General features: G+C 34.8%; 1 protein-coding gene across 5 annotated transcripts in view; it reads right to left on the bottom strand.

Annotated features, from left to right (window-relative positions):
• SCN9A (sodium voltage-gated channel alpha subunit 9) overlaps positions 1-27,363 on the bottom strand; it is an 84,977-nt gene that overhangs the window by 41,681 nt on the left and 15,933 nt on the right. For 3 of the 5 annotated variants that reach the window (XM_069471855.1, XM_069471865.1, XM_069471838.1), the window contains 8 exons: positions 26,389-26,595; positions 24,340-24,627; positions 22,013-22,351; positions 19,120-19,249; positions 17,873-18,111; positions 15,305-15,478; positions 14,170-14,526; positions 9,779-10,255 (listed from right to left, as the gene is read on the bottom strand). In XM_069471855.1, coding sequence (XP_069327956.1) covers positions 9,779-10,255; positions 14,170-14,526; positions 15,305-15,478; positions 17,873-18,111; positions 19,120-19,249; positions 22,013-22,351; positions 24,340-24,627; positions 26,389-26,595 — 2,211 coding nt within the window. Of the gene's footprint in view, positions 1-9,778; positions 10,256-14,169; positions 14,527-15,304; positions 15,479-17,872; positions 18,112-19,119; positions 19,250-21,979; positions 22,352-24,339; positions 24,628-26,388; positions 26,596-27,363 lie in introns of all 5 variants that reach the window. The other 2 variants (XM_069471845.1, XM_069471874.1) reach the window with 2 other exon arrangements.

Here is a 27,363-nt window from a genome sequence, read left to right as displayed (position 1 = left end):
GCTTTTTAAAAATCTATATATAAAAGATAGGATCAAATGCTTGCTTCTCCCAAAGGCATAACTCTAACTAATCCCTAAATCTTGCCAAGTCAAATGCATTTCTAGAAAAGATTATTATATTTTCTAAAGTGCAATAATAAACGAAAAGCTAAACTGCCCTCATGGTGAAAGCAGTAACTGGCTCTTTGAGGAAAAAAACTTTGATAAAAAAAATCTAAGGAGAGATAGACCTGGTAACAATGTAATTAAAACCACCATATGGTAAGAGGACATAAAATATTTAACCTTGATAACTGAAAATACTTTAATTTTTTATCAGATCAATAAAATGAATGCATTTTTTTCACAGCATTTACATTTTTTTATTTTTAGGGAAAAAATAGGCTTCAATTATTTCACACTTCCAATTTTACATTATGATAATCTCCCTGGAAAATATTATAACATGTCATCCTTTAGCACTTTACCTTCATCAAGAGGCCTCAATCACTACCCTCATCTGAGAAGCATCATGTTTTTTATTTCAAAGAACCTACTCCCATTTATCCACACATGAGAAGTACCCCCATCTAGGAAAACAGTAAATGCAAGAAAGGCAATAACAAATGAAATTAAAATCTCAGCATAAAATGAATGCATTTTATAATAAGTAAGCACATTTAAGTCTCTGCTGCAAAGATGATGCCTTTCAAAATTGAATACCAAATAGATGAATGGGTGGATGGATGAGTGAATCAGGTGAAGAACATGAATGCTTGTTTCTCTGCTTGAGATTTCCTTCCACACCATCTCCTCCCTATGAAATAACCTTCGTATTTTAGGGTCTGGCTCAAATTCCACCTCCTTTCACGTGCCATCAGCCTGATATATAGTTCCTTACTCAAATGCATCCTTAATGGACTGGTTTATTGTCCTTTTATGCAATGTGCTTTGCTCTGCTCTGTGTTATAATTACTTGTATATTTATCTTAAATGCGAGCTATTAGACTGTAAACTTGATGTCAATGATTGCTTACTATGCACCTTTGAAGTGCATAAAGTGTTTAGTGTGGCTTTTGAGGACCCAATATTTAGAGGTGGCCAAAAATATTTGATGAGTCTATCATAATGTTGGGCACACAGTCATGGAAAATGTTAATGAGTTCTCTATTATACACAAATATAAGAAGTGAGTAAAATAATTGTATTCAGTGACCTAGTACTTATGCAATTAAGTAATAAAGATAATATAGGTAAAATAAGGTTCATGTTTTATATTTCCTTTTTGCCATTTTATTATGTTGAACCACATGAAATGTCCACTTTTTGTAGATAAAAAAATCTTTTATTTCTTGGTAATTTTATATGATTTCAAACTATAACATTATAATGGACACATACTTTCCCAAATTATGCCCAGTATTTGCATCTCTTAAAACATAAAATTGCCTTCCTTTAATTCTTTTAACATTTTCACAAAGAAATAATAATACTAATCAGTAATATTAATAATATTGGAAGAATGTGACAGACCTTTTTGATATCTTCCGATGTACCTTACTAAGAGAGTGCAGATTTTATTTGGGTTGGCAATATGATCAAATAAATGTCCTGCCTCAGCCAGGCCACCCTGTCATCAGGGGATCCATGTCACACACTGTTCTTGCCAATAAGACATAAGTCAGAGTCTGCTAAGAATCTGTGGGAAATTTCTGGCTTTCCTCAGGCAAGGGTGATGGGCAACACTTCTACCTTTTTCCATTTCCTTCTCTTTCCTGCCTGGAAATTGGATATAAAACTATAGGTGGAGCAGTCATCTCTGATCATAGGCACTAAGAGAGAAGAAGAAAGCCACTTGTGAAGAGTGGAAAACAGATGGAGCCTGAAACATGGAGATCACGTGGACTGCTGATCTCTGGGCCTTTTGAAATATGAAAATAGACTGCTCTATCCTGTTATGCCAATGTAGTTAGGCTTCCAATGCAGGCAGCTAAACAAAATCCTGACATACACATGGCCCAAAATATTAACATAAACAAAAAAGTAGTGTATATGGGCAATGCTCATGTACCCTTAAATAAAATAGATTTATTCAAATAATTAGGGTCTGAACAGGTATACCTTAGCGTGGCAGTAGGTGTACTCCCTAGCCGTAGCCCTTGATATAGCTTTAATGTGAAAGATGATATAATAACAGTTCAGTTCTAATTAACAGTGTCCTGAGAGAACACAAGTCTTGAAAGAAAGCAAAGTGGTGTTGTGTAGGAGAAATGGTACAAATTAATTTAATGTTTTTCTATAATAATTCAATAGGCCATAACAAAGGAGATGCTTTAAAGGCAATGATCTGGACTTTAGTGATGTTTCCAAGTCACATATCAGCTTCATCAACAAGCCAGTGAGAGCTGGATAAGCCTTAGTATAACTAAGAACCTAATAGTTACCCCAGCAAGGCTTTCACAAGAGAAGACTGTATCAGATGCTAACCACAAGGACCTGAGTTTGGTCCAGAGGAGTTTGTCATATTTATCAATAATTTCCAAGAAGGAATAGAGGTTCATTACTATAATGAACATATATGTATATCAAATGCTATAATATATAAAATATACAGATAATATTGAGTACGTGGAAAGGGGAGACATGTCATCTTGAGAAAGAAATATATTCTAGGAGTAAAAATCAGTTCAATAAATAAAGGAATAAGATAGTTCTGGGGAAACAAATTTAAACAGTCAAAATATAAAGATCATGAATGACTATCAAGGTAGACTATAACCTAACAAATCAGAATTAAGGAGGATTAGAAGCACAATTAGTGCAATATTAGAATCCCAATGAATCAGTAAATGCACAATACCATAACAGAAAATTTGATCCTGAATTGTACCATTAAAGAGGCATAACAGTAAATAATTGTATTCTACTCATTCTCTTGCCTTTCTGTGGCATGTAGTACAGTGGTTAAAGTTTGCAGTTCAAATTTAAAAAGACTGCAGACATATCCATGACTAACAGCATCTTTTCTTAGTCCTTTAGAATCTCAGTCATCTGCAAATATAGATTAATTATTGTTAAAAAGAGGTGTTACAAAGAGGAAACTTATATAAGATATGTCAAAGGGGCTGCTGTATACATTTTATTCTTTGTGTGTGTGGGGCGGTGTGTTTCCTTTTTTCTTTTGCATCTGCCTCTGAAGTGTTGCTGTTGGTAGATTGTCCTCGTACTATTTATGGTCCTATAGTGTAGCCGATGCTGTGAGTCACTGCCCACATCCCACTTTGGGGGGCCACTCATTTCTCCCTCTGCCAGAAATATTGACTGCTGAAGGCTTACAGCTGAGTCCCTCTCTGGGAACTGTCATGGCAGAATGGGGGTGCCTCCCCCAAGATGATACCTCCTCCCCTCAAAGGGTGGAGGGAGAGCCTGCATCTAATGACAGAATGGAGGGAGGGCACAAAGGCCTGACCCCCTTGCATCAATCTGGGACTACATCAAAGGGTCATCCCAGCACCAGAGATGCCTATAGAATTAGCTGAGGCCTCTGTTGCAATTGAAGCAGTTCAACCCCGTCTGCCCAATCATTTTGCATCCCTCACTGTTTTACAGGTATTAGTTTTATTGTTCCTGAGAACACTCCCCAGTAAATCTCTGACACACACAGGTTTCTCTTTCAGGGTTGGTTTCCCAGGGAACAGATTTCTTGCATAATTCCATGATTAATATAAGTTAACATACAAAATTCCAGCATATCTACAACTCTGACTTCTTTCCTTAAGACTTACGTTTCCAAATACCTACTGTTCAGCTTCGGTTGGATGTCCTGAAAGTAGCTCAAAATTAAGATGTCCTTAAATTAAACTCTATGTCTCCTCTACTTCCTAAATTATCTCCTCCTGTACATTTTTAACAGCATCAATATCCACCCAAACTTCTAGGCCAAAACCCTTTGTTATGGGTTGAATTATATTTCCCCCTTAAAATACGTTGAAATCCTAAACCTGGTACATTTGAATGTGACCTTATTTGGAAATAGAATCTTTGCAGATATAATTAAGATGAGATCATTAGCATGGGTCCTAATTCAATATGACTGGTGTCCTTATAAGAAGAAAAGAAGACAGAGACACACAGGGAAAACACCATGTGAGGACAGGGCCAAAGATTGGAGTGTCGTAGCTGCAAGGATTGCCAGCAACCACCAAAACTAGGAGGAAGCCAGGAAGGATCCTCCCTAGAGTCTTCAGAGAGAGTGTGGCCCTGCTGATGCCTTGGGTTCAGACTTCTAGCCTCGGAAACTGTCAGAGAACAAATTTCTTTTGTTTTAAGCCACCAACGTTATGATACTTTGCTATGTCGGCCCTAGGAAACTAATACATCCTTGAAACAGCTCACAACCTCTTACGTGCAGACCCTGAGCATTTATATGTGAACATACAAGTTAAACAAAATATTAAATTATTGCAGCTGGGTGAGAGCAAGATTTTTTTTTCCCCTCAGAAACTCTTAGCACAGCGCCTAGAGCATAGTAGGCTGCAATAAACGTTTGTTGAATGAATGGGTGCATTTCATGCTTCATTTGAGGCTCATGAGGAAGCATTTCGCTGCTTATGGTGAAATCTGTGCAGTGTGTTGCTAATGGTGGCAGCGTGCTTAGAAGCCTGCATTGCACCTCAGGAGGAAGCTGGCTCTCTGAGAGGAGCCATCAGTTCTGCGCTGTGTTCTGAGAAGCAGTGACAGGAAGTATCCTCATGAGCACATTTGAGATGACAGCATGTCTTTCTTGTTTCTGACAAAGACGTTATCTTTGGAGGAATGCTGATGTTCTGTTGCCAATTGTTTCCTCACAACTGCTTGAGATATTTGACTAAACCCTTTGTTTGAACTCAGCTTTTTGGTCATTTTCTGGTAAGAGGTTTTACTATAAACTATGTTGACTTGATTCTGGAGTGTATATTTAACTGTCTACCAGGACAAGGAAACCTGCTTACCTGGAGCTGACACCAGCAGAGAACTGAAAATGCCCCACAAACCCTACTGAGAAGATAGGATGGTAGGCTATAAAAGAGAGGGGTTTTTTTGGAGGGAGGGGAGAAGTAGGAGAAGTGTTAAAGGTCAGTGATGTTCGATGTTCTTCCCCTTTATTCAAAATGCAGACCCTTAAACAAAGAAAAGGGGAAATGTATCCCTAGCCTCTGAATAAAGAAAATAATACCTTGGAAACCCGAATCCAAATTAAACTAGGGATGAAATTAGGCTCATTTTTAAAAATTGATAACTGACACATAATAATTGTTCATATTTATGGGGTATATGTGATATTTTGATACACATATACATTGTGTAATGATCAAATCAGGGTAACTAGCAAATCCATCACCTTAAACATTTATCATTTCTTTGTGATGAGAAAACTCAAAAACCTCTCTTCTAGCTATTTTGAAATATGCAATGCATTATTATTAATTAGCTCTAGTCCTCCTACTATACAATAAAACACCAGAACTTATTCCTCCCATCTAACTATAGCTTTGTATCCATCAATCAATTTCTCTCTGTGCCCCTCTCAGGCAACCTTCCCTATCCTCTGGTAACCACAAGTCTACTTTCTATTTCTATGAGGACGACTTTTTATTTTTTTAAGTTCAGAATATCACGGGGGTACAAATACTTTGGTTACATGGATTTCTTTTGTACTACTTGAGAGAAAGTTGTAAGTGTGCCCATAACCCAGATAGTGTACATTGTACCCCGTGGGTATGATTTCACCCACCCACTCCTCATCACTCCCACCTGCTTGATTTCCATTGAGTTTTACTTCCCTCTGTGCACAAGAATGCTGTTTGGTTAGTTTCAATTTAATAGTGAGTGCATGTGGTGTTTGTTTTCCCATTCTTGCCAGACTTCACTAAGGAGAATTGTCTCCAGTTCCATCCAGATTGTTACAAAAGGAATTAATTCATTTTTTTTATGGCTGAGTAGAACTCCATGGTATACATATACCACATTTTATTAATCCACTCACTTTTTAGATTCCACATATGAGTGAAATCATACAGTATTTATCTTTCTGTGTGTGGCTTATTTTACTTAACATAATGACCTCCAGGTTCATCCATAAACAACAGAATTTCATTCTTTTTTATGGCTCAATGGTATTCCATTTTGTATATATACCATATTTTCTTTATCCATTCATCTGTTGATGAATACTGAGGTTGATTTCATATCTTGGCTATTGTGTATAGTGCTGCAGTAAACACAGGAATACAGATATCTCTTTGACATACTGATTTCTTTTCCTTTAGATATACTAATTCAAACACTGTGTCAAATGATTTTAAAAGTTTAGCTCATGCATTCCTTATGATGACATCTAAGATAGCCCAAAATTCCTGTATATTATACTGTGTAGACCACAGACATGAAATAGAATTAGAATGTACACTCTTGTATTGTGTAGTTATGACCATGATGTGATAAGAAACTAATGATAATCAATAATATTGGAATATTAACACCAAATGATCTTTAGACAACTGAGTTTACAGAACAGTCTAACTTTCATACTTTTTTAGGAAGGGCTTATGGGATTGGTGGCAGAATAACTTTATGAATCATTAAAATAGTCTATTTCAGTTACAAAATACAAACGATATCACTAATTATAAAAGATAGCTGACCACTATGACATCACAATCTGCCTCAGCATGCCACAGAGTATATAAATTCTTCAGAAACATGGCTCTGTAGGGGTACTAAGTCCAATAGAAATGTGTGTTTGTCTTTCAAATGGACAAAGACAAGGAAAGGGAAGTAGAAATTCTACTGAGCTATGAATCACAAGACTGGGACTCTTGACATGGCTTTGCCTTGAACTAGCTTTTTTTTTTTTATTTTCTTTTTTGGTCTTTTTTTTTTTATTTCGGCATATTATGGGGGTACATACATTGCCTCTGCCCCAGCCGAGTCAGAGCTTCGAGCATATCCATTCCCCAGATAGCACACACTACACCCATTAGGTGTGTATATACTCATCCCCTCCTCCCCCTCCATCTGCCCGACACCTGATCAATGTTACCACTATATGTGCATTTAAGTATTGATCAGTTAAAACCAATTTTATGGTGAGTACATGTGGTGCTTATTTTTCCTTTCTTGGGATACTTCACTTAGTAAAATGGGTTCCAGCTCTATCTGGGATAATACAAGAGGCGCTATATCACCATCGTTTTTTGTGGCTGAGTAGAATTCCATGGTGTACATATACCACATTTTATTAATCCACTCATGTATTGATGGGCACTTGGGTTGTTTCCACATCTTTGCAATTGTTAATTGTGCTGCTATAAACATTCTAGTGCATATGCCTTTTTTATAGAATGTTTTTTGTTCATTTGGGTAGATGCCCGGTAATAGGATTGCTGGATGGGTCTAGTGGCTAGGATTCGGTGCTTTCATTGCCGTGAACTAGCTTTACAACTGTAGATAAAGTCACTTACTTTTACTGAACCTGCTTTTTCAATTAGAAAACAAAGTGGTAAATGGAAAGTTCTATAAGATTCCCTTAAAAATGTTATAACTCAATATACAAGAATAAGAATTTTGTCAGCAGCTAAGGAGATCCATTTAAGGTCAGCCACTGGCTTTACACAAAGGTAAAATTACCAGGTTAAAAATAATACCTCCCAAATGTTAAGAAGTAACTTCAGAAGTCTTTGGTTGACTTTGCCCAGCTCCTGAAGTCTTTAACACCTAAAATCCCAGACTTACTCAGAGAGCAATTATCTTCCAGATGGTTAGAATTTACAGCTTTAATCTTTGTTAGCAGAAAAATGGATAACTTTGTTTCTCTTTCCATAAGAGACTAAACCCAGATTCTTGCTCCTGAAAAGGTATATGTGGAATCTGATTTTCTAACTTTAAGCTGAAATGAGTATGCTTTTTAAATTTTGGGAGTATTACTTCTTCCATATAAACGATTTAAAAATATGCAAATAAAAGTAGATTTGGCCCTCAGTATTTGTGATTTCCACATTTATGAATTCAATGGTCAATTGAAAATACTTGAAAAAACTAAAAATAAAAAATAACAATTCAGCAATAAAAATAATAGAAATAAAAACATAGTATAACAACCATTTACATAGCATTTACACTGCATTAAGTATGATAAGTAATCTAGAGATGATTTAAAGTATACAAGAAGATGTACATAGGTTATAGGTAAACACTATGCCATTTTATGTAAGAGACTTGAGCATCTAATAATATTGGTATTCATGGGGAGTCCTGGAACCAATCCCCCATGGATACTGAGGGATGACTATATTTTAATCCTTATTTTGCCATCTTCGAAAGAATTTCTTTGGCTATTTAGAAATATACATCATTATTTATTTATTTAATCATTTATTCACTCAATAAGTAAGTATAAAGCATTTATTATATACATGGCACAGGTATGCATTCAAATATATATGTATGATGTATATTGGCCATGATGATCCCACATAATCTTTTTTCCAAATCTACTATAAATTCATGGAGGGCAGGTTTTAATAAGATTAAGCAGATAGAAGACATTTGGTAAATATCTGTCAAATACATTCTAACATGACCTAAAGAAAAAAAAAATATTTTCAAATGATATCTTGAAACTTTAAAGTGATGCCATAAAATAATCTGTGATTATACTCGCTTATGGTTATGATATTTCATATTAATAAAGATAAAGTTCAACACATATTTTGACTCACTAGAAATATACAGGTAAGGGGGGAGGAGTATATAAAAAGCTTTTAAAGAAGTTCCTGTTCCCAATGAGTTTATGGTACCATCTGATGCGTACCATAATTTCTCAAAAAATTAAAATATATGACTAAGTAATAAATCCAGGAAGAGGTATAAAATTGTGTAAAATGAGAAGAGATTACATCATTTGGGAGAAATTAGGGAAGATGCAACGAGTGATATTTTGAGAACTTTGCGTATTGTTCTAAACATTTTACATGTGTTGTTGTGCAAATTCATTTAACCCTTACCTAACTATGATTTGGTCCTAGTAACTTCACAGAGGAAGAATCTGAGAGCTATATCTTATGGGATTCACACAGAATTTTGACTGGAGAAGGAAATACCAAGCAAAGTCATGCAGGTGGGCAATGTTTATGGCCTACAAGGAAAATGGTTTGGCACAGGTAAAGAATCTACAGGTGGATGCCAGGAGACACAGTTGGGCAAAGCTGCTTGGGCCATGGTGTTATGGCTCTATGTACAGTACATAACTCAAGAGACTTTGTGGACTATGTATACATCCTAGGAGTGACATGATTAGGATTGAATGGGAGTGAAATTAATCAAATTAATGGAGTAGAGTAGATGAAAAATGGAGGCAAAGGCACCAGTTGGGACTGTACTTGAAATGGTTTAGACAAGAAGCAGTGGGTGCAAAGCTACAGGTGATGAAGAGGAGAGAGGGATTCAACAGACACTGAGGCAGGAGATTATGTGTGAGTGACTTTACAACTGATAAGAAACATGGGATGAAGGATGGGAAGACTCAAAGATAGCTGGTGTTTTCAAATACAGCTAAGTAAGATTAAATCAACTATTAGGAATAAGTAAGGAAACTTTATCAGATGAACCTTCAGGAAGCTGTTGTATAAAGTCACACATACAAAAACTGTTCATCAATATATGCAGTGTTAGAAGGAATTTATGACAATAGAAATCTAGAATTTTGATTCATTTCATACTAATTAATAACATGAAACACAATGTGTATAAACAATCTTACCTCTTTGCTGTATTCACTCTCTGAATCACTGCTAAGTTCCTCAGTATTCATATTTTCCAAATCAGATTCTCCAGGTGCAATTGGCACTGTCACTGTGAGGCTGGGATTATGAATAAATGATTGACAATCATTTTCTTCCATCAAGTATTTGTCCATTTTGCTTCCAAATCCATTGATTTTATCTTTTTCCTTGTGGAAACTGTGATCTTTGCTCATTTCAGCAAGTGTACGGTTAGAAATATAGTTTTCCTTATTAGTATTTAAATCTTCTGCTCGTTTTATCTCCCTGGAAATCTTTGGCTTTTTGGAAAATGCTTTTAGAATAAATTCACGTAAAGTTTGTTTCACATAATTTATTCCCTTTTGAATTCTGGCCACTGCAATCTGGAGGTTGTTTGCATCAGTGTCTTCTTCAATTGCTGTAAGATTGTCTGAACTAAATGAGCTCAATAATAAAGCCAGAAATAAGTTCAGGACCTGTAGCAGGATGAGGATGAAAGCAGAGAAATAGGGAGACAGGAAATATAAAAAAGAAAATGATCACACTTATCTGAAATATAGGCCACAATACAAACCAGCAATGAAAATTCCCGTACCTTTTCACACGCAGATAAGAACACTTTAGACAGGTGGAGGAGAGGATACCTTCCACTCTCGCCATAGACTAGCCCCTGCAAACTCTGGGGAGCAGAGAATCAGCTGTACTCATGAAGAATTACCATGGGGAGCAGACAGAATGTTCCTTCACCATTATTATTATGCCATTTCTAAGTTTATTTCTGTAGCAGGAGTCCCTTGACCAAATTTCCTTTGATGAACCTAAAACAACTCTCCTAACATTCACCTAACAAATTACTATTTGTTACCTGTGAGGAACAAGTAGAACAAGAAAGTTGTAACTACTGTCTACTGTGCTGAAGTCATTTAGGCCAAGATCTGTGTTCACTTTACTCAGAAGATAAATGTCACCTGTTGCAATAAATGAAACACATAATATTCTTGTAATAAAATATTTTGTCTAAGAATTGTGCCAGCTTGCAACTTAATGGGGCTTTTAAAGTGCAGAAAAAACCCTGCCCATTGAACCTGATTAATTTTAGATAATGACATTATGATTGGCTGGCTTCATTGCTAATCATTTTGGCCCTAGAAGAGGTTACAAAAGAAGTTGGGACAATTTCTATTCTTGAAGCAAAGCTGTTTGTGAGCAAAACCATTTTTGTTTTTTCTCACTGAAGTAGGAGGTCCAGGTGAACTCAACATTGTAAAAACAACTCACAGAGAGCAAAATCATGTGAAACATGTTATATTTAAAAATTGCTTTATATGGGAAGCAAAAAGTAATTGAATTATCATTTGATGTAAGTTTTTTCATGGCCAAAATCATCTACCTCATCTTTTAAAAATCAAAATCATACCTAAATGAGCCAAAGGAACTTACCCCTTATTTTGGCCAAACCTAAAATAATATCCCAGAGATGGTAAATATAAGAGAGCTGGTTAAAATTGTTTGTGTCAATAAATCTGGCTTAAGAGAAAATTCTAGGGGTTGGAGGGCCTGGAAATCATAGAAAACAAAACAATTTTGATAATCACTAAGGAATTCTGACATAGTTTATTTTAATTCTGGGCTTCATTGTCATTGAAAAAATTTATTTCACTATGAAATACGTTTTTGTATATTTGTGTTTTAATAGGAATACTGATGAGGACCTATACTGATATTCCTGTCAATGATGAGGGTCCATGTGACTGCTTTGGTCTTCTTAATTCATTCAAGTGTTTATAAGCTTCCTTTTTAATAATATGCTTTTGTTGTGTCACTTCTTTACTGAGAATAGATGCTATAATAACTTTCTTTCCTCCAAAAATCATAAGATCTTAATATTCTCATAATCTAATAGGTATCACAAAAGAAAGTTCATTTTGTATCACATATCTATTATCACATTAAGCAAGAAAAGAAGTATTAATAAAATGAATATTTGATTCAAAGTCTCATTTTGATTAATGGTTTTCATCAGTTTGCTAAACAGACTTGAGCTAAAATCTTCTATTTTTAAAATTTCCCTCTAAAACTGATGGTTCTTAACCATTTCAATTAATTGGCAGTAAAATTACCAAAATTATAATAAATTAGAACAATAAAAAAAATTCAAAGGTCAGTTGAGTATATAATTCTTATGTTTGTGGAGTACTGTATCAGGATCACATTTTTTTTTTCACAGATCCTAGTTTTACCTTATTGGTGGTTCCTTAATTATTTGAGAATTGGTAATCAATTTCTCGAATTATACTTCTATTTTCTTTCATTATCATGAGTCAATAATTAATGAATGACATTATGAGTCAGTCATCACTAATTCAATATGGATTAAACAGTTACCAGTATATTCTATCTATTTTTTTGTATAGATCCATATTACTTTTCAAAGAAAAGCCTTACTTTCATACCAGTATCCATGCTCAAATATTGTATTATGTATTCTTCAGAGACCCACTTCAAAAGCTTTTCTTGAGTCTCAATTTAGAATTTCTCTTTTTGTTTTCTAAGTGTCAAACACATTTTATTTTAACCTCACTGCTAGCATGTATCACTTCTTCCTTGTCTGGTAATTTCTGTGTACTACTTTTCTCTGTCCTAATAGACTATGAGCATCTTAAAGACAGGGATTAGATCAAAGGTAATGTTTTTTGTCTTCCTACCAAAATAATACGTAAACATTACCTTCCTACCTAAACAGCATCTAAATACATTTCTTTTCACAGTGAAAGTACTAAAGAATAGTTAATGGATAATTACATGAGAGCTCAGGGAATGCCCCTCCCTTTGCATATGCCCAAATTAGTAATAAACATTTAAATTACTTGTGATCACTGGCTTTGGTGTGACATGTTTTCACAACTTGTATCTTTCACTATTTGACTATTTTATGTCAAAAATTTTGTAACAAGAAATATACAAGCAATATTGTTATACGAGTTTACAAATATGAAATTTAAACTCAGAAGAGAATGTGTATTACATTCCATATTAGAAGGAATTTGTAAGCCCATATGAGACTAGGAAATTTATTTATTACTACTACTTGAGGATGATCAAAAGTTATAGAATGGTAATTCATGATGTATATTTTTTTGTGCAGGAAAGTTCTAGAAGTTGCATTGCACAATTCATTCTGTATATGTCTGTCACAGTTTTATTTAGTATGTGATCTGATGAATGTGTTTCTGTCCTGACCTATGAATCACTTTTTATATGGAGGCTGCAAGGATAACAATATGTTGGTAATTTCTTTTCAAGCCAGTAGAAAGTGAAAGTATTAATACTTACCACATGGCTGTTACCATACCCCATCTTTTAGGTTACCTGATGAAGGGTTTGATGGCAACCTGACCAACTGAGACAAGTCAACATGGCAGATTTGAAAATTGAGGTGAGTGGCTCATGGAGAGCATCTTATCCCAATTTTCTCCTGCTTGTAACCTTGAAAATTTTCGCCAGCCAGGTTAAGGAAGAAAGAAACAGAAAAGAAGTACAAGCCAATAAACAAACAAAGCAAAACAAACCCACTAATTGGAAAACCAGGAAGACTGCTATGCAGAAGATATGCTATAGATCAGTGGTTGGCGAACTCTGCAAAGGGCCAGATAATAAATATTTTAGGCTTTATAGGATATAGGGTCTCCATAGCAGCTACTCAACTCTGCCATTGTGCTGTAAAAGCAGCCACAGAGTAAATGTAAATAAATGAACATGTCCATGTTCCAATAAAACTTTACTTATGGACACTGAAATTTGAATTCCATATAATGGGCAGGTGTCATGAACCCATTATTCTTCTTTTGATTTTTTTAACCATTTAAAAATATAAAAATCATCCTTAGCTCACAGGCCATACAAAAATAGGCATTGGACTGGATTTGGTCAGTGGGCCATAGTCTGATGATCCTTGCTATAGATGCTAGTGTTATATGGGACTATAATGTGGGGCGATCAATATTTTCATTTGTCTTGGTGCATTATAACCTCATTTTGTTATTGTTAATGTAACCATGTGTTATTTACTATTATAGCTTCAAGAAACATGAAAACTATAGATTTGACTTATATGACATGACTATCAAAATGAGAGAATAAAGCAGAAAGCTTTGCACTAAAATTAATAGGGGGTGATTTTGAACAATATAAATATAGGTTATCTGGCCAGGGAAATTAACACAGTATTGTGTTTTCCTTTCTGTTCTTCCTTTTATTAAAATTATCAGTATTGTATTACAATTAATAATTTTAGAACTAATTAATTATGAAATTATAAAAATAACAAACCATATTGTCATAAAATAATTTCCACAGAGAATTTTAAATATGTGAACATCTTGTTACATACCACTAGATTTCCAATCACCATGACCATCATGTAAACAATAAGGCACATGGCTTGACCAGCGACCTCCATACAGTCCCACATGGTCTCTATCCACTCTCCACACAGCACGCGGAACACAATCAGGAAGGAGTGAAAGAAGTCATTCATGTGCCAGCGCGGGAGCGTACAGTCATCATTGATCTTGCAGACACATTCTTTGTAGCTCTTACCAAAGAGCTGCATGCCGACCACAGCAAAAATGAAGACAATGATGGCCAACACCAATGTGAGGTTTCCCAGAGCCCCCACTGAGTTACCAATGATCTTTATTAGCATGTTCAGTGTGGGCCAGGACTTTGCCAACTTGAAGACTCGGAGCTAAAAACAAATATAAAGCTTAATGTTAAGCATTATGAAAAAATTTTCAATGTGTCCAATCTTGTTTTTGTTTCAGATTTAAAGCAGACTTTGAGTCCTATAATGTTGTCATTATTGTCTGCCTAAAATCAATTATTCCCATTTTTCATTTTTATGTATTTTCAATATTCCTTTTATTTTGTTAAACTTACTATAATACAATTACAACACTTATTATAAAGGAAATGTGTAATTTTAGTACAGGATTGCTATAAAAGCCTACCATGGTTTTTGATATTATATCTTTTAGAATTGATAATTTATACTAATTCTATTTTATGATCCTTTTTAAATTTTTCATGTGATAAAAACCAAAATATTAATAATAACTTCTTTAAAAAGTCTTTATATTATTGATAGCAGACAACAATTATTTTGGGGAATAATGATTTAGTCTTTAATTATCAAATCCATAAAGTTATGAACGTATAATGGTTGAAATTCTGTAAACAATAAACTTCTTGCTGTGAAATTAATTACTGCCATACCGGGTAAAGAAAATATTTTTATTATATTAGGATATACCTAAAATTAGAATTGAACATGTCTTCAAGATTGTAAAATAAAAATATGCATATAGGTTTAGCTCTTTAAATGCATTTGTTAATGAATGAACTTTATTTTATTAGTAATCTTGCCTTTTGATTGAAACCCCTAAAAGTTTTAAATAATAATAATGCAAAGCCAAAGAAACACTCCTCAATTGTAGAACATAATAGTAAGTTTGGCTTATATTTACCAGTCTGAATGATCGCAGAACAGACAATCCTTCCACATCCGATAGAAAAAGCTCCACTAAACTCAAAGTCACAATAAGGCTGTCAAAAATATTCCAGCCTACTTGGAAATACTCATATGGATCCATGGCAATTAGTTTTAAAACCATTTCAGCTGCAAATATCCCAGTAAAGACCTAAGTGAGAAATAGAAGGTTTTTCTGTTATTATTAGGAGGCATGGAATCAACATAATTATAACAATTTGCTTAGCTTTTACAGTATTCCAAACAATGTGCTGGATACTTTACAAACGAATGTTTGTATCTCTTTTAATCCTATAAACTTGGTATCACTATTTCCATAGCTTTCATACAAGCATCAAAGGGTTATAAAGCTCTAACTGTCCTGTTAGCTCTCTTCATTTTTAGGCAGCATTTTAGAAGATCATATTACAATTTCAGAAAAGTAAAACCTTTGACAATTAACACAGTCACTCTTTGCAAAAATTTATGTGGGTCAACAAGTTGTTTTGGAAGAAGATAAAAAGAAAACGTTGATATTAAAATTTGGAGCCAGTCTTTTTTCTGATGAGACTACTCTTAGAGAGAGAAAGAACATGTTGACTCACTCTTTAAAGATTTATCAGTAGAAAAGGAAAAAGGATTTAATCGACAGAGTGGCAACTAAAGTAACACTTCCAAAGGTTTGACACAAAAGTACATTGCAAACATCATTAATTCATGATGTTGGTATCAAAGGACTCACTTAAAAAGGCAACAGTGAAAGACTTGTTTATGAATCATTTGGGTACACTTCGACTCAAAGAATCTGAGCAAACAAGGTTTGAAGGGAAATGGTTAGGTCTGTAATTGCATGAGACAATTTTAAAATTATAGAACCTCAAAGTGATTAGCAGAGAGCACCTGGACTTAGGGTTGTGGTAATATTAATAAATAAGAGACACAGTGAATCATTTTTGAGTTCACAGGAATGCAGTCAACTTAGCCAGAAAGTGCTGACTTGCATGATTTGGACCTCCAATAACCATTAGAAACTAGATTGTTCTTCCTTTTACTAATGAGAGATAGAGGGAGGAAGAATGGTAACTCAAAGATATATAGGGGATAAACATTTCGACTGGGAGTATTTGTAGGCAATTTAGGAAAGAAGACAGACCCAGAAAAAAACCCTTTGGTTTCAAAGATCCAATTGTATTGGGCCACATCAAAAGTAAAAATATATAGACATTCATAAAGACACTGAGTTATTCACAGTTCATGAAGAGTCATAAACTGGGATTCATTGGCCCTAATAAAGAACTTCTGCCTGCTTCACAAACATTATCAAAAACTGGCACTTTTTGTTTGTCATGAGGCATTAAATTAGAGTGTGACCAGCACTGCACACTTAACAGATCACTCCAGCATCAATTTTCCTAATTGGATGCTATATTTTCCAGCGACTGCAGATCACCTTCTTGCCTGCCCTTATATCTTTTGTTCAACACTTGGTTTCTTTTTTTTTTTTTTTTTTTTTTTTTTTTTGAGACAGAGTCTCACTCTGTTGCCCGGGCTAGAGTGAGTGCCGTGGCGTCAGCCTAGCTCACAGCAACCTCAAACTCCTGGGCTTAAGCGATCCTACTGCCTCAGCCTCCCGAGTAGCTGGGACTACAGGCATGCGCCACCATGCCCGGCTAATTTTTTGTATATATATATTTTAGTTGTCCATATAATTTCTTTCTATTTTTAGTAGAGACGGGGTCTCGCTCTTGCTCAGGCTGGTCTCGAACTCCTGACCTTGAGCGATCCACCCGCCTCGGCCTCCCAGAGTGCTAGGATTACAGGCGTGAGCCACCGCGCCCGGCCCAACACTTGGTTTCTTAAAATTGTTGTCCTTAAGGCTTGTTTACATTGATTCACTGAAAGTGTGATGATGATGATGATGATGATGATGATGGCTTAATTTGTTGCATACTTACTATATGCCAGTGTAATAAGTTAAGTGGAAAGTGTTTAATCCTCCTAGCAATATAACAAATGGTATATTATCATCGTTATAGTATAAATAAATATTATCCTTATTTTATAATTATTTTATAAATGATAAAATTAAAGGCCATTGAGTTTAAAATATTTGTTCAAGCTTATATAACTAAGCAGAATCAGGATTCAAATCTCCAGGTCTCTGACATTCACCACTATTATGTCAATGCATCCAGTTTTTCTGAAAATATGTGGGGTGTGTACTTATAAGGAAGCTGCAATATAATTATCAAATGTGTAAGGAAGTATCAAGTTTTCAAAGTGTTGCTCCCAAGAGACATGCCGGCAGAAAACAACACTTTCAACTCCCAAGATGATGATCCTTTATGGAAATAGTACTATTATTTACAGACCTCAACAGTACTGAAAACTATTTTAAAGTATTATACATAGCCAGTATATATAACACTGGTTCATATGGTAAATTCTGAATATGCATAACTACAAGGCTGCAAATCCATCTGACTTAAAAAAAATAAAATAAAATGACCATGATGACAACCAAAGAGAGAAGCTATGGGTACGTAACACACCAGAAGAGACTCACCAAATTTCCCACAACAAGTACATTTTTGAATTCGTCTGTCATTGGGTGGTGCTCCATAGCCATAAAGAGTGTGTTTAAAACTATGCAAATGGTAATTGTAAGATCTACAAAAGGATCCATTACAATAAAATACATAAACTTTTTGAATTTTATCCAATATGGAGAGCAGTTCCAGATCAAGAATTTGTGTGCGAATCTGTACCACCAAGGTGGACATTTTTGTCTGGACTCTTCCAGCTCTGGTAGGGAAAAAAAAAAAAAAAAACACAGAGAACAAGAAGTCAACCATTTGCATATTTTATTACTATCCAGAAACAAATCAGCAGTGCATTCTAATATGGAAACAAGGTTTGTGAGTTAGACTTTGGAAATTTAACAGTACCATTTCAATGAAAGAATAGCATATTAAATAAAAGGCTTGTACCACATGTTCATTGACTAGATTGGGAGGTAGTGAAATTAATGACTAAAAGCAAGCATGTGGGCATCCCTCAGAGAAAACTACACCTACCATGTGATGGTAAACAGGAGAACTGATGTTTCCTTAATGGAAAAATGTGTATTTTCCACCAATATACATACTTTTCTCCTGTGTTTTTAATCCCACGACAACAGTAAGACAATTATAACCAGAAAAAGCTCTTGCTAGTTCACAGGTAAAAACAATCCCAGAACCAAGAGAATAGAAATAATTTATGGAGGGACTAGTGCAATGGATATTCCATACCATTGGTCAATTTACTTTTCACCGTAGGAGGTGGGTAGAAACTTGGTCTGGGCCCACAGTGGGAGCGTGTGGGGTGAGGTGTTTAGCCCATGGACAAGTTGGGACCTGGGGCATGTTATGGGAGGGGAGAGGGAGCCAGCACATTTTTCAAAGTTGTTACCCTCTGACTCTCTTTTCTTGTTAGAAGAGAGAAATTCAGAGAGACTAGGTAGTTTCTAAGATTATAGAGTGAAAGAATCATACAGCTCTGAGTTAACCTAGTTTAAAGCATCAATTACCATTAAGTTATTTATCTTTGAAAGGTGATACCACCCAATGCTTGTTTTTAATCACAAATAACTTTATCCATTGTTTAAGTACATAAAAAAGATTCTATCACTATCCATCTTTGCTATCCCTCAAAGCTATTTTATATTCCTTGAATTCTTCCTAAAAACTTCATGAACTCATTTAAGGCTGACCAGAATTTATATAAATTTTATTTAAGAATCTGTATGGCAAGGAGAATATTATTACATACCTTCTACGGTGTTTGTTAATATGCTTGCTCTACTCATTGCTCTTTGTCTGAGATTGGGGTCATTCAACATATCCTCTGAAAGGAGGTAAGAACTGGAACGTCTTTTTTTATGCTTTTGACTGGTTGTACCCTGGAGGGGGGAAAGATGATTAACTTAAGTCTTAGGAATAGAATTCTAATAAATTATAGGTATAAAATAAAATCTTGCTTATGTAGCTGTAGTGAGTAATTAAAATAGAGACTAGATGGCTGGATTTAAATCATGGCTCTGCTATTTACTGGCTATATGTATCACAGGAGAGTTACTTAACTTTGTCTCCATGTTATCATTGGTAAAAAGGATAATAACAGTACTTGCTTCATATTCTTATTATGAGGATTAAAGGATTAATACTGGTTATATCACTATTATCATCTGTTCATCTTTTTGGCTTTTCAGTTTATTCATATAGTTTTACCAAGTAAGAGGACTACATGAAAACAGCAAAACAAATGCTGTAGTGCTGGGTATGTAAAGGGGTAGAACCTCAGCATTCTCTGATAAATTTCTACAATTACTCTTTGTTGAAGTAGCAACATCAATGAAGGCTACTGTAATAATTGTTTTTTACTGCCAAGGAAGACCTTATGAACTGAGCTGAGTATATGAAGATAAATGACTCAGTTTGAAAAGAACAATTAACACTTAAGGGAACTCTAGCAAAACGGGGAATCCAAGCTCCATGTGAAAGAGGTGACCACTGTCTGTTCAGCTCTAAAAATTGTTGCCATGCAAGAATTATGAGCTCAAGCATACTGGATATATTCATTTTTGTGTAAAAATGTCTTATTTTTGAAACTTGGCAACTAATTCAAATTTAAAACACTAGGCTGATTCAGTGCAGGCCAGCAATACACACACACACACACATATTCGCATATATATACACAAACTACTATACAACTCTACATCTATCATCTATTTGCTTGTATGGAGTATATGGTATATATTTTACAAACATATATACTTCTAGAGTTGTAAAGTTGTATAGTTATAGTCATACATGTATGTGTATCAAAACATAGACATACAGGCATAAATATGTGCATGTGTGTATGTATGCATGTGTATGTAAACAGCCACACACGTACAGCTGCAGGTGACTTTTTATAGAGATCTACCAATAACCATGTTTTCTCTGCTATAGTCTCTGATTTACTGACATTCCAGAAGCAGAGATTTTTCTCCCCCAACTTCGAACAAGAATTTGCCTGATTAAACAAATTCTTTTCCATTTAGACATGTTTCAGGTGTGGAGATTATATTATTTAAAATTTGTTATGCAGTGCTTTCATCTAAACTGCCACACTTTCCTGTTTATTGGATTTCTACTAGAATCTTAAAAATATCCACTAATTCTTCTAGTTTTGTAGTTTCTGCTTTAGGATGTATTATTAATTTTTCTGTGGTAAAAAATAAACCTTTAAATAAAAGCACTTCATTTAAAAATACGAAATAATCTCCAAATCTGATATGAATTACATAATATTTTACAGATTACACACATCATTGAAAAACAAAACACAATAAAAGTCTGATTCCATACAAATTCAACATGCTCATTCACTAAGGAAAGATACCTTGACAAATGGGCTTAAGCTGTATCATGCAAGCATAGAAGTCACACGTTACCTAAAAGCACATGCATTTATTCAAACTGAAATGTGTGGCCATGGCTTTGATGGAACTTTATTCTCACTAGAAGTACTGGTGTCTGAAAATATGAATATGGAGCATATGTTCAAAGCTTGTTGGGTTAGTCAAAGCCCTTGCTGATATTTAGCAATGCAGCATATCATAGTGGATATACTAAAGAGGTATCCTGGAAACCCCAGTACCTAGAAAGATCTCACTTTCAAGCTGAATGAGACATCATTAACGAATCACTCCTAAACTCCTGGAATTGTTATCTTGAAATGGTTGCTCTAGTTTTGTTTTGTTTTCTTTTCTTTTCTTTTCTTTTCCTTTCTTTTCTTTTCCTTTCCTTTCCTTTCCTTTCTTTTTTTTTTTTAAATCAATGAATGTGTTTTGGACATTTTGTTTTGATTCATAGACTCCAGACAAAAGGTATTTTTTAATGAAAATAGTTATGTTTCATTTATGTAGAGGAATTAAAGCATAGCCAATCTAAATTATTTCCAAGATGAGAAGCCTACTGCACATTGGAGAGACAACAGAACACTGTGGATAAGAACACAAGCTCCAAAACAGAAAGCCTCTGTTTAAACTTCAAAGCTACCATTTATTAGCTGAGTGAACTTGGGCAAATTGCTTTATTTCCCTGTGCCTCAATTTTTCCATTTGTAAAACAGGGATAATAGTATATTATCACATAGGGTTGTTGTAAATACTAAACACAAGTTTGCTATTATTATTGTTAACATCTCAAATAAGATCCCTCGCGATAGGTAATATTAACTTGTGACTTGAAAAAGATAGCAGTATGGGCAAATAACCTAAATTTCCTTATAGAAATGTGACCTATTATTAACTAATAAGATCAGCATTATTAATGCATTTTTTTGCTGATTACATATCTTTTATAAATTGTTCTCTGAAGAGATGATTTATAATCTTCAATTATAAAATCAATCAAGTACTTTGTTTTTCAAAAATGGGATTTTAAATATTTTTCAATTAGTGGCCTACGACACATAGTATGAGGATGAAGTTAATGAGTTAAATGAGTGTTTCTACAGAAAAAATATTGCAAAATGCAGAGCCATTCACAGGACCAGAGAGAAGGCCCCTCCAGCAGAGAGACTGACTGATGCAGGAATAAGGGCCCAGCCATGCCTGAGCTATGTAAAATGTCCTTACGCTGTCATCAGAAGTTGCCTTATCTATTATCACCTCTGGCAGAAGCTGTCCATTGGGGAGCATGAGGGCCGAGGGTCCATCAACCAGGGAGACCACACCATTGCAGTCCACGGCACTGTGCATCTTCCCGTTCACTGGCAGCATTGGGGGGGACCTACTGGCTTGGCTGATGTTGCTGCTTCGCCGCTCCTGGGGTCTGTGGGGCACAAACAGTGAGCCCCTTCTGCTCTCATTGTCTCCAAAAATGCTGTGCTCGTCGTCAGCAAATTCAGTCTCAGATCCTATATCTTTTCCTCGACCTTTGAAACTAAAAAGACTTGTTCTGCTGCTCCGTCTTGCAGAAAACAAGGAGCCACGAATGCTGAGTGGTGACTGTAGAAAAAATAAAACATGACACGTATCTGCTGAAGCACCTTATAGACATGCACTTCACATAACCACCGTTGAACCTGCTGGTCTCAGGGCAGGTGACTTTGTACCAATTTAAAAGAAACATATTTAAAAACAAAGCAAGTCAATAAGAAGACAAATTCTTGCAAATAAGGGATGAAATTATAAGGAGTTATCCTTTCAGGAACAGGTAAATTATTTGTTGCTGTACAGCTCTCTACTATTCAGGCCTAGAATGACCACTTTATTCTTTTTATGCCATTCATTTTTCTGTGCAGAACATATCACTTAAAAAATAATTTAGTATTGCTACCTGTTGTTTAGCTTTTCCTACATCAATCCCTAAGTTCCACAAGAAATTGAAACTTTCTTAAGACCAAAGACCTTGCTGTATGCTTCTTTGCATTGCACTGATTGCAACTCCACCTTATAAATTGAGAGCTCATTTAAGGTATATTTTAAAATACCTTTAAAAACCAGCAAGTTTACAAAGTCATAAAATATTAGAACTTGGAAAAGAAGTTGTACAATGCCAAAGAAGAAAAAGTCATATTTATGTGACTTATGTTCAGGATAAACTGTTTCTAAAAACCAAATTGAATACAAATTCTTTGAAAGTATCTAGTTCAATAAACATTAGTGCTTACTGTGTAAAGGACAACGTGGCAGGCATTGTGAACAATGGAAAATGGGTATGACAAGTTTTTTGCCTTAAAAGTAGCTTGGATTGCTGTTGTCATATTTCTTTTTACTGATATATGTGTTCCAGTTCTATCTCACCATCTAGATAGTGAAATCTTCTAAGGCAGGGGCTCTCTCTTTTATTTCTGTGTGTATCAGACAGAGTCTTGCAGACTTAAGTAGTGGAAGCTGGAAATTTCAAATGAAGGCAAAGCTGAGAAGGATAGCAATTCTGAATGGGGCACTGAAGAGCAGATTGGGAGAAATGCAGATGACAGAGGAAAATTTGTGGGATGGTGACACCTGAGCTGATGGGTCAAGAACGGGTGGTACTATGACAGGAGGAAACAAGGAAGAAAATGATTTCAATTAGGGAAAACCACGAGTACTAAACAATGAAGGTAGGAAACTGCAAGGCATGTAGGTAAGAAAGAGGGCACGTGAAGGTAGAGAAAGGTGGGAAGATTTAGACAGAAAGGTAGGATGAAGCTGAATCCAGTTTGCAGCAGGATAAGATATGGGTCTTCTGAGGTCAGTGGTTATTCAACATGGGTTTTTGTTTTGCTTCATTTTTTTAAGCTGGGGAGACGGATGATTATATTTCTGTTTTAGAAAAATTATTTGTGGGGTTGTGTTATGAAAAACAGGGAAGTGCTAAGAAGAATGGAAGCAATGGTTCATCTTCGGAGTTTGTACTGAATTGTAGGAAAGGAGGCCTGAGATATGGAGGTTTTGATGGAAAAAGAACAAATAGGGAAAGAGAAATTCCACACAAATGGAATTATTAGACAATGGGGCTCCATGTTAGTAGCTGATACGGTTGGAGGTGGAAAATGTCAAAGGCTTCTACAAAGTTCCAAATTGGGTAACTGATATTCTGGTGACATCATTACCTACAGTGGTGAAGAAAGAAGAGAAACTAGTCTAAGATTAGTTTCTAATAAATGAGGCATTAAAAACTACAGACTAAATACGACTATAAAAGTTAATCTATAGTGTGAACAGTCTATATCTACAATGGTTCTCAGGAACATTTTGTTTTTTTAAAAATGTGTTTATTAGAGAAGATATGACAATTCTGAAACCATAAGCTCCTTCAAAAATGATCAAACTTAAATGGGAATCTACATACATCTTTCCATAAATGCCTAGCCGTAGATCGGTTTTTACCTAAAAACATACCAATGAAGTTACTCACTATCTTCTCCTGAGGTCCCTTACCCCAGAATGAAACATGTTGCTCTCTCATCCTGCCTCTGACAGTACACATTTGGCAGTGTTCGTGGTACCTGATTAGGGGTAGACAATCTCTTCTCACGCGCTCGCCTATGCCCTTCAACACCAAGGTGAACACTTTTTCTCCTGATGTTCTCCTCTGATTCCGATTTGGACAATTTCTCGTCATCTCCCTTTTCTTCCCCACTGGAGAGCTTCTTTTGATTCTTTTTCTTTCTTCTGTTTCTCCTTTCTTTAGCACTTTTAGAGCTCAGTTTGGATGTTTCAGAAGAACTCTCTGAGAGGCCCATAATTCTGCTTCTTCCGACACTTGTGTATTCAGCTGCTGCCGCTGCTATTGCCTGTTGAGCCGAGACGTTACCCATAAATGAATCATTTTCAAATTCTGGGAAACCCTCTTACAGGGCCTCTCTCTCCTATTAATACAATTACCGGTGGATAGACTTTGTGCACGAAATGATAGTTATCTTTGTACTATGACTCCAAAGCTTGCAAAACACATATTTGCTTCTTTTCCTACACTGTAATAAAGCTTCATTATACTTTGGAATTAAACTGCCACATGTTATTAATTTGTTTGCCGTAAAGACAGTTTAAATAAGTGCAATGCGCACTATCTGGGGAATGGACATGCTTGAAGCTTTGACTCAGGGGGGATGGGTGGAACATGGGCAATATATATAACCTGAACTTTTGTACCCCCTTAATAAGCTGAAATAAAAAAAATAAATAAAATAAAATAAAATTGCAATTTATTTTACTAAAAATAAATAAATAAATATTCTATATTAAAGTTTTACTAGATAATTTTGGAACATAAAACTCACATTAACTGTGTAAAGAGATAATTTGTTTCTCAGGTAATTAACTCAAAATTATCAATAGAATCAAGCACTTTATAGTTTATAAAGATTAAGTTATCTGAAAAATAAAATAATTATTAAAAATAATAATAATATCTCAAAAAAATGGTAAGGCCAATGATTATTAGCCTGAAAGAGATTTCTAGGGATTTCCTAGGTAGTACCTGGTACTACTCATTTACTGAAAAAAAGTTTTTATTATAAAAATTTTAAAATACTTGTTAAATAATTGGAAAATAAAGATATGCAATGAAAAATAGAAAAACACTCATAATTTTACATTCCAGAAATAATTGGTGTTAACATTTCTTCCAGTCTTTTTATATGTGTATAATTTTAAAATTGTGATTTATTTAATCCATCATTATTTTAACAGCTTTTTCCTCATGATAGAATTTTCTTAAAACATATAATTTTATGGCTGAATAATACTCTAAGACATAAAAATATAATTCTCTTAACCATTTTCTAATTTTTCAAAATTTATATGTTTTCTGGGTTTTACTATTATTAAAATGCTGTGCTGAACATTTGTGCATCAAAGTTTCTCTGCAATGCATATTATTACTCTCCCTTGATATGTTAGAGTCCTTGAAGAGATTTAACTAGGTCAAACCACCAAACAAGTTTTAAAACTCTTGCAGTACATTTGAAAGTATGTTTCTCTTAGTACAAGCCTTCACAAGTTTTCCACTAAGTACCACTTTGGAGAGAGGATTAAGGTGAAATATTCAAGGATCTGTGACTTAGCTTAAAGGGATGACAACCATAAGTATGGCTTTCTTAATATCTCATGTTTCATATTAAAAATCTTTGCAACATTAACAAAAAAATGATGCATGTTTTGCTTTCTACTCCATAGAGTATTTGTTAACTTTGACATTCAAATAATTTTCCTGAAACCATTGTATGTACTTGGTACAACGGGGAAATGCAATACATATTTGGGGACTTTGTATAACACTATACAAACTGAAGCTTTGTGGGTAACAGGATTCGGAGGAACAGCCTTAGAGCATCTTTCATGCAGGAGTGAGCTGATTATGGGGAAGGTGTCAACAGCTCAGTCCAGAACTGGATTCTTCACCCACACTAGCAATGAAGATGCAGTTTACATACCAAAAAAATCCATTAAGGGAAATTGACCAGAGAAAGCGGAGCATAGATCACAGACAGGGCCTCTGATGTTAATCTTTGCATTTCTACTTTAAGGAGGAAACTTAAACCAAATAACAATACCTCAGCTTCTTCTTGCTCTTTTTTAAGTCGGTCTAACATCTGTTGAAATTCTAACTCTTTCTGTTTCGCTTCTTCAATGTTTGCTTGGTTCTGTTCTTCATAGGCCATGGCAACCACAGCCAGGATCAAGTTTATTAGATAAAAGGAGCCCAGGAAAATCACCACCACAAAGAAGATCATGTAGGTTTTGCCAGCAGCACGCAGTGTCTAGGCAAAAATAAAAATTGTTATTTTAGTAATGCTAAGTTTTTTAGTAAATGTTAAATATTTATAACTTATAACTTATTGAATAACTTTATGTATTTATCTCATAGGTAGTTACTTTTTAACTAACACATTTATTAATCTTAAAATATAATATACTTTTTATCATACATTATAGTTTTAAATTATTTCAAAATAGTGCAGATATTACATGAAAAATAAATCTCTCTTTCCTCCCTCTGATGTCTAGCTATTCAATTCCCTTTTCTATCAGTTATTGTTACTGATCTGGATAAATTCCTAATAGTGGAGTTGTTAGGTCAACAGGTATATTCACATTGATTTTCATAGAAATTCCTATGTTACCTTTTCCAGTGGTTATCAGAAATACGTAAGGAAACCTGCTCCCCATACCTCAGTTGACAATGTCTCTCTTTTGAGCTCTTTTTAAAATTTTTTTTGAACTTTGTCATTCTGATAGGTGAAAAATTATATGTCACTATTGTTTTAATTTGCATTTGTTTACTTTTGAGTAAAGGTGACCTCCTCTTGCATATTTAGAAAATCATTTGCATTCTTTTTTTCCCTGTGAAGTTCATTTTAATATAATTTGTTCTCATTTACAATATTCTCAGAAATTAAGTATAAAGCAGGACAAAAGAAGAATCTGTGGCATTTCGGAGAAAAGTGATTCATTGTTACATATAATACAGACATTTTGGTCTCCTTCCTTTCAGGGTGGGTGCTGAGAACATACAAATAAATGCTCAA

The sequence above is a fragment of the Eulemur rufifrons genome, chromosome 1, assembly GCF_041146395.1.
Source record: "Eulemur rufifrons isolate Redbay chromosome 1, OSU_ERuf_1, whole genome shotgun sequence".
Classification (NCBI taxonomy): domain Eukaryota; kingdom Metazoa; phylum Chordata; class Mammalia; order Primates; family Lemuridae; genus Eulemur; species Eulemur rufifrons.
Note: the sequence above shows the minus strand (reverse complement) of the source record. Positions and strands in the feature narration are given on the sequence as shown.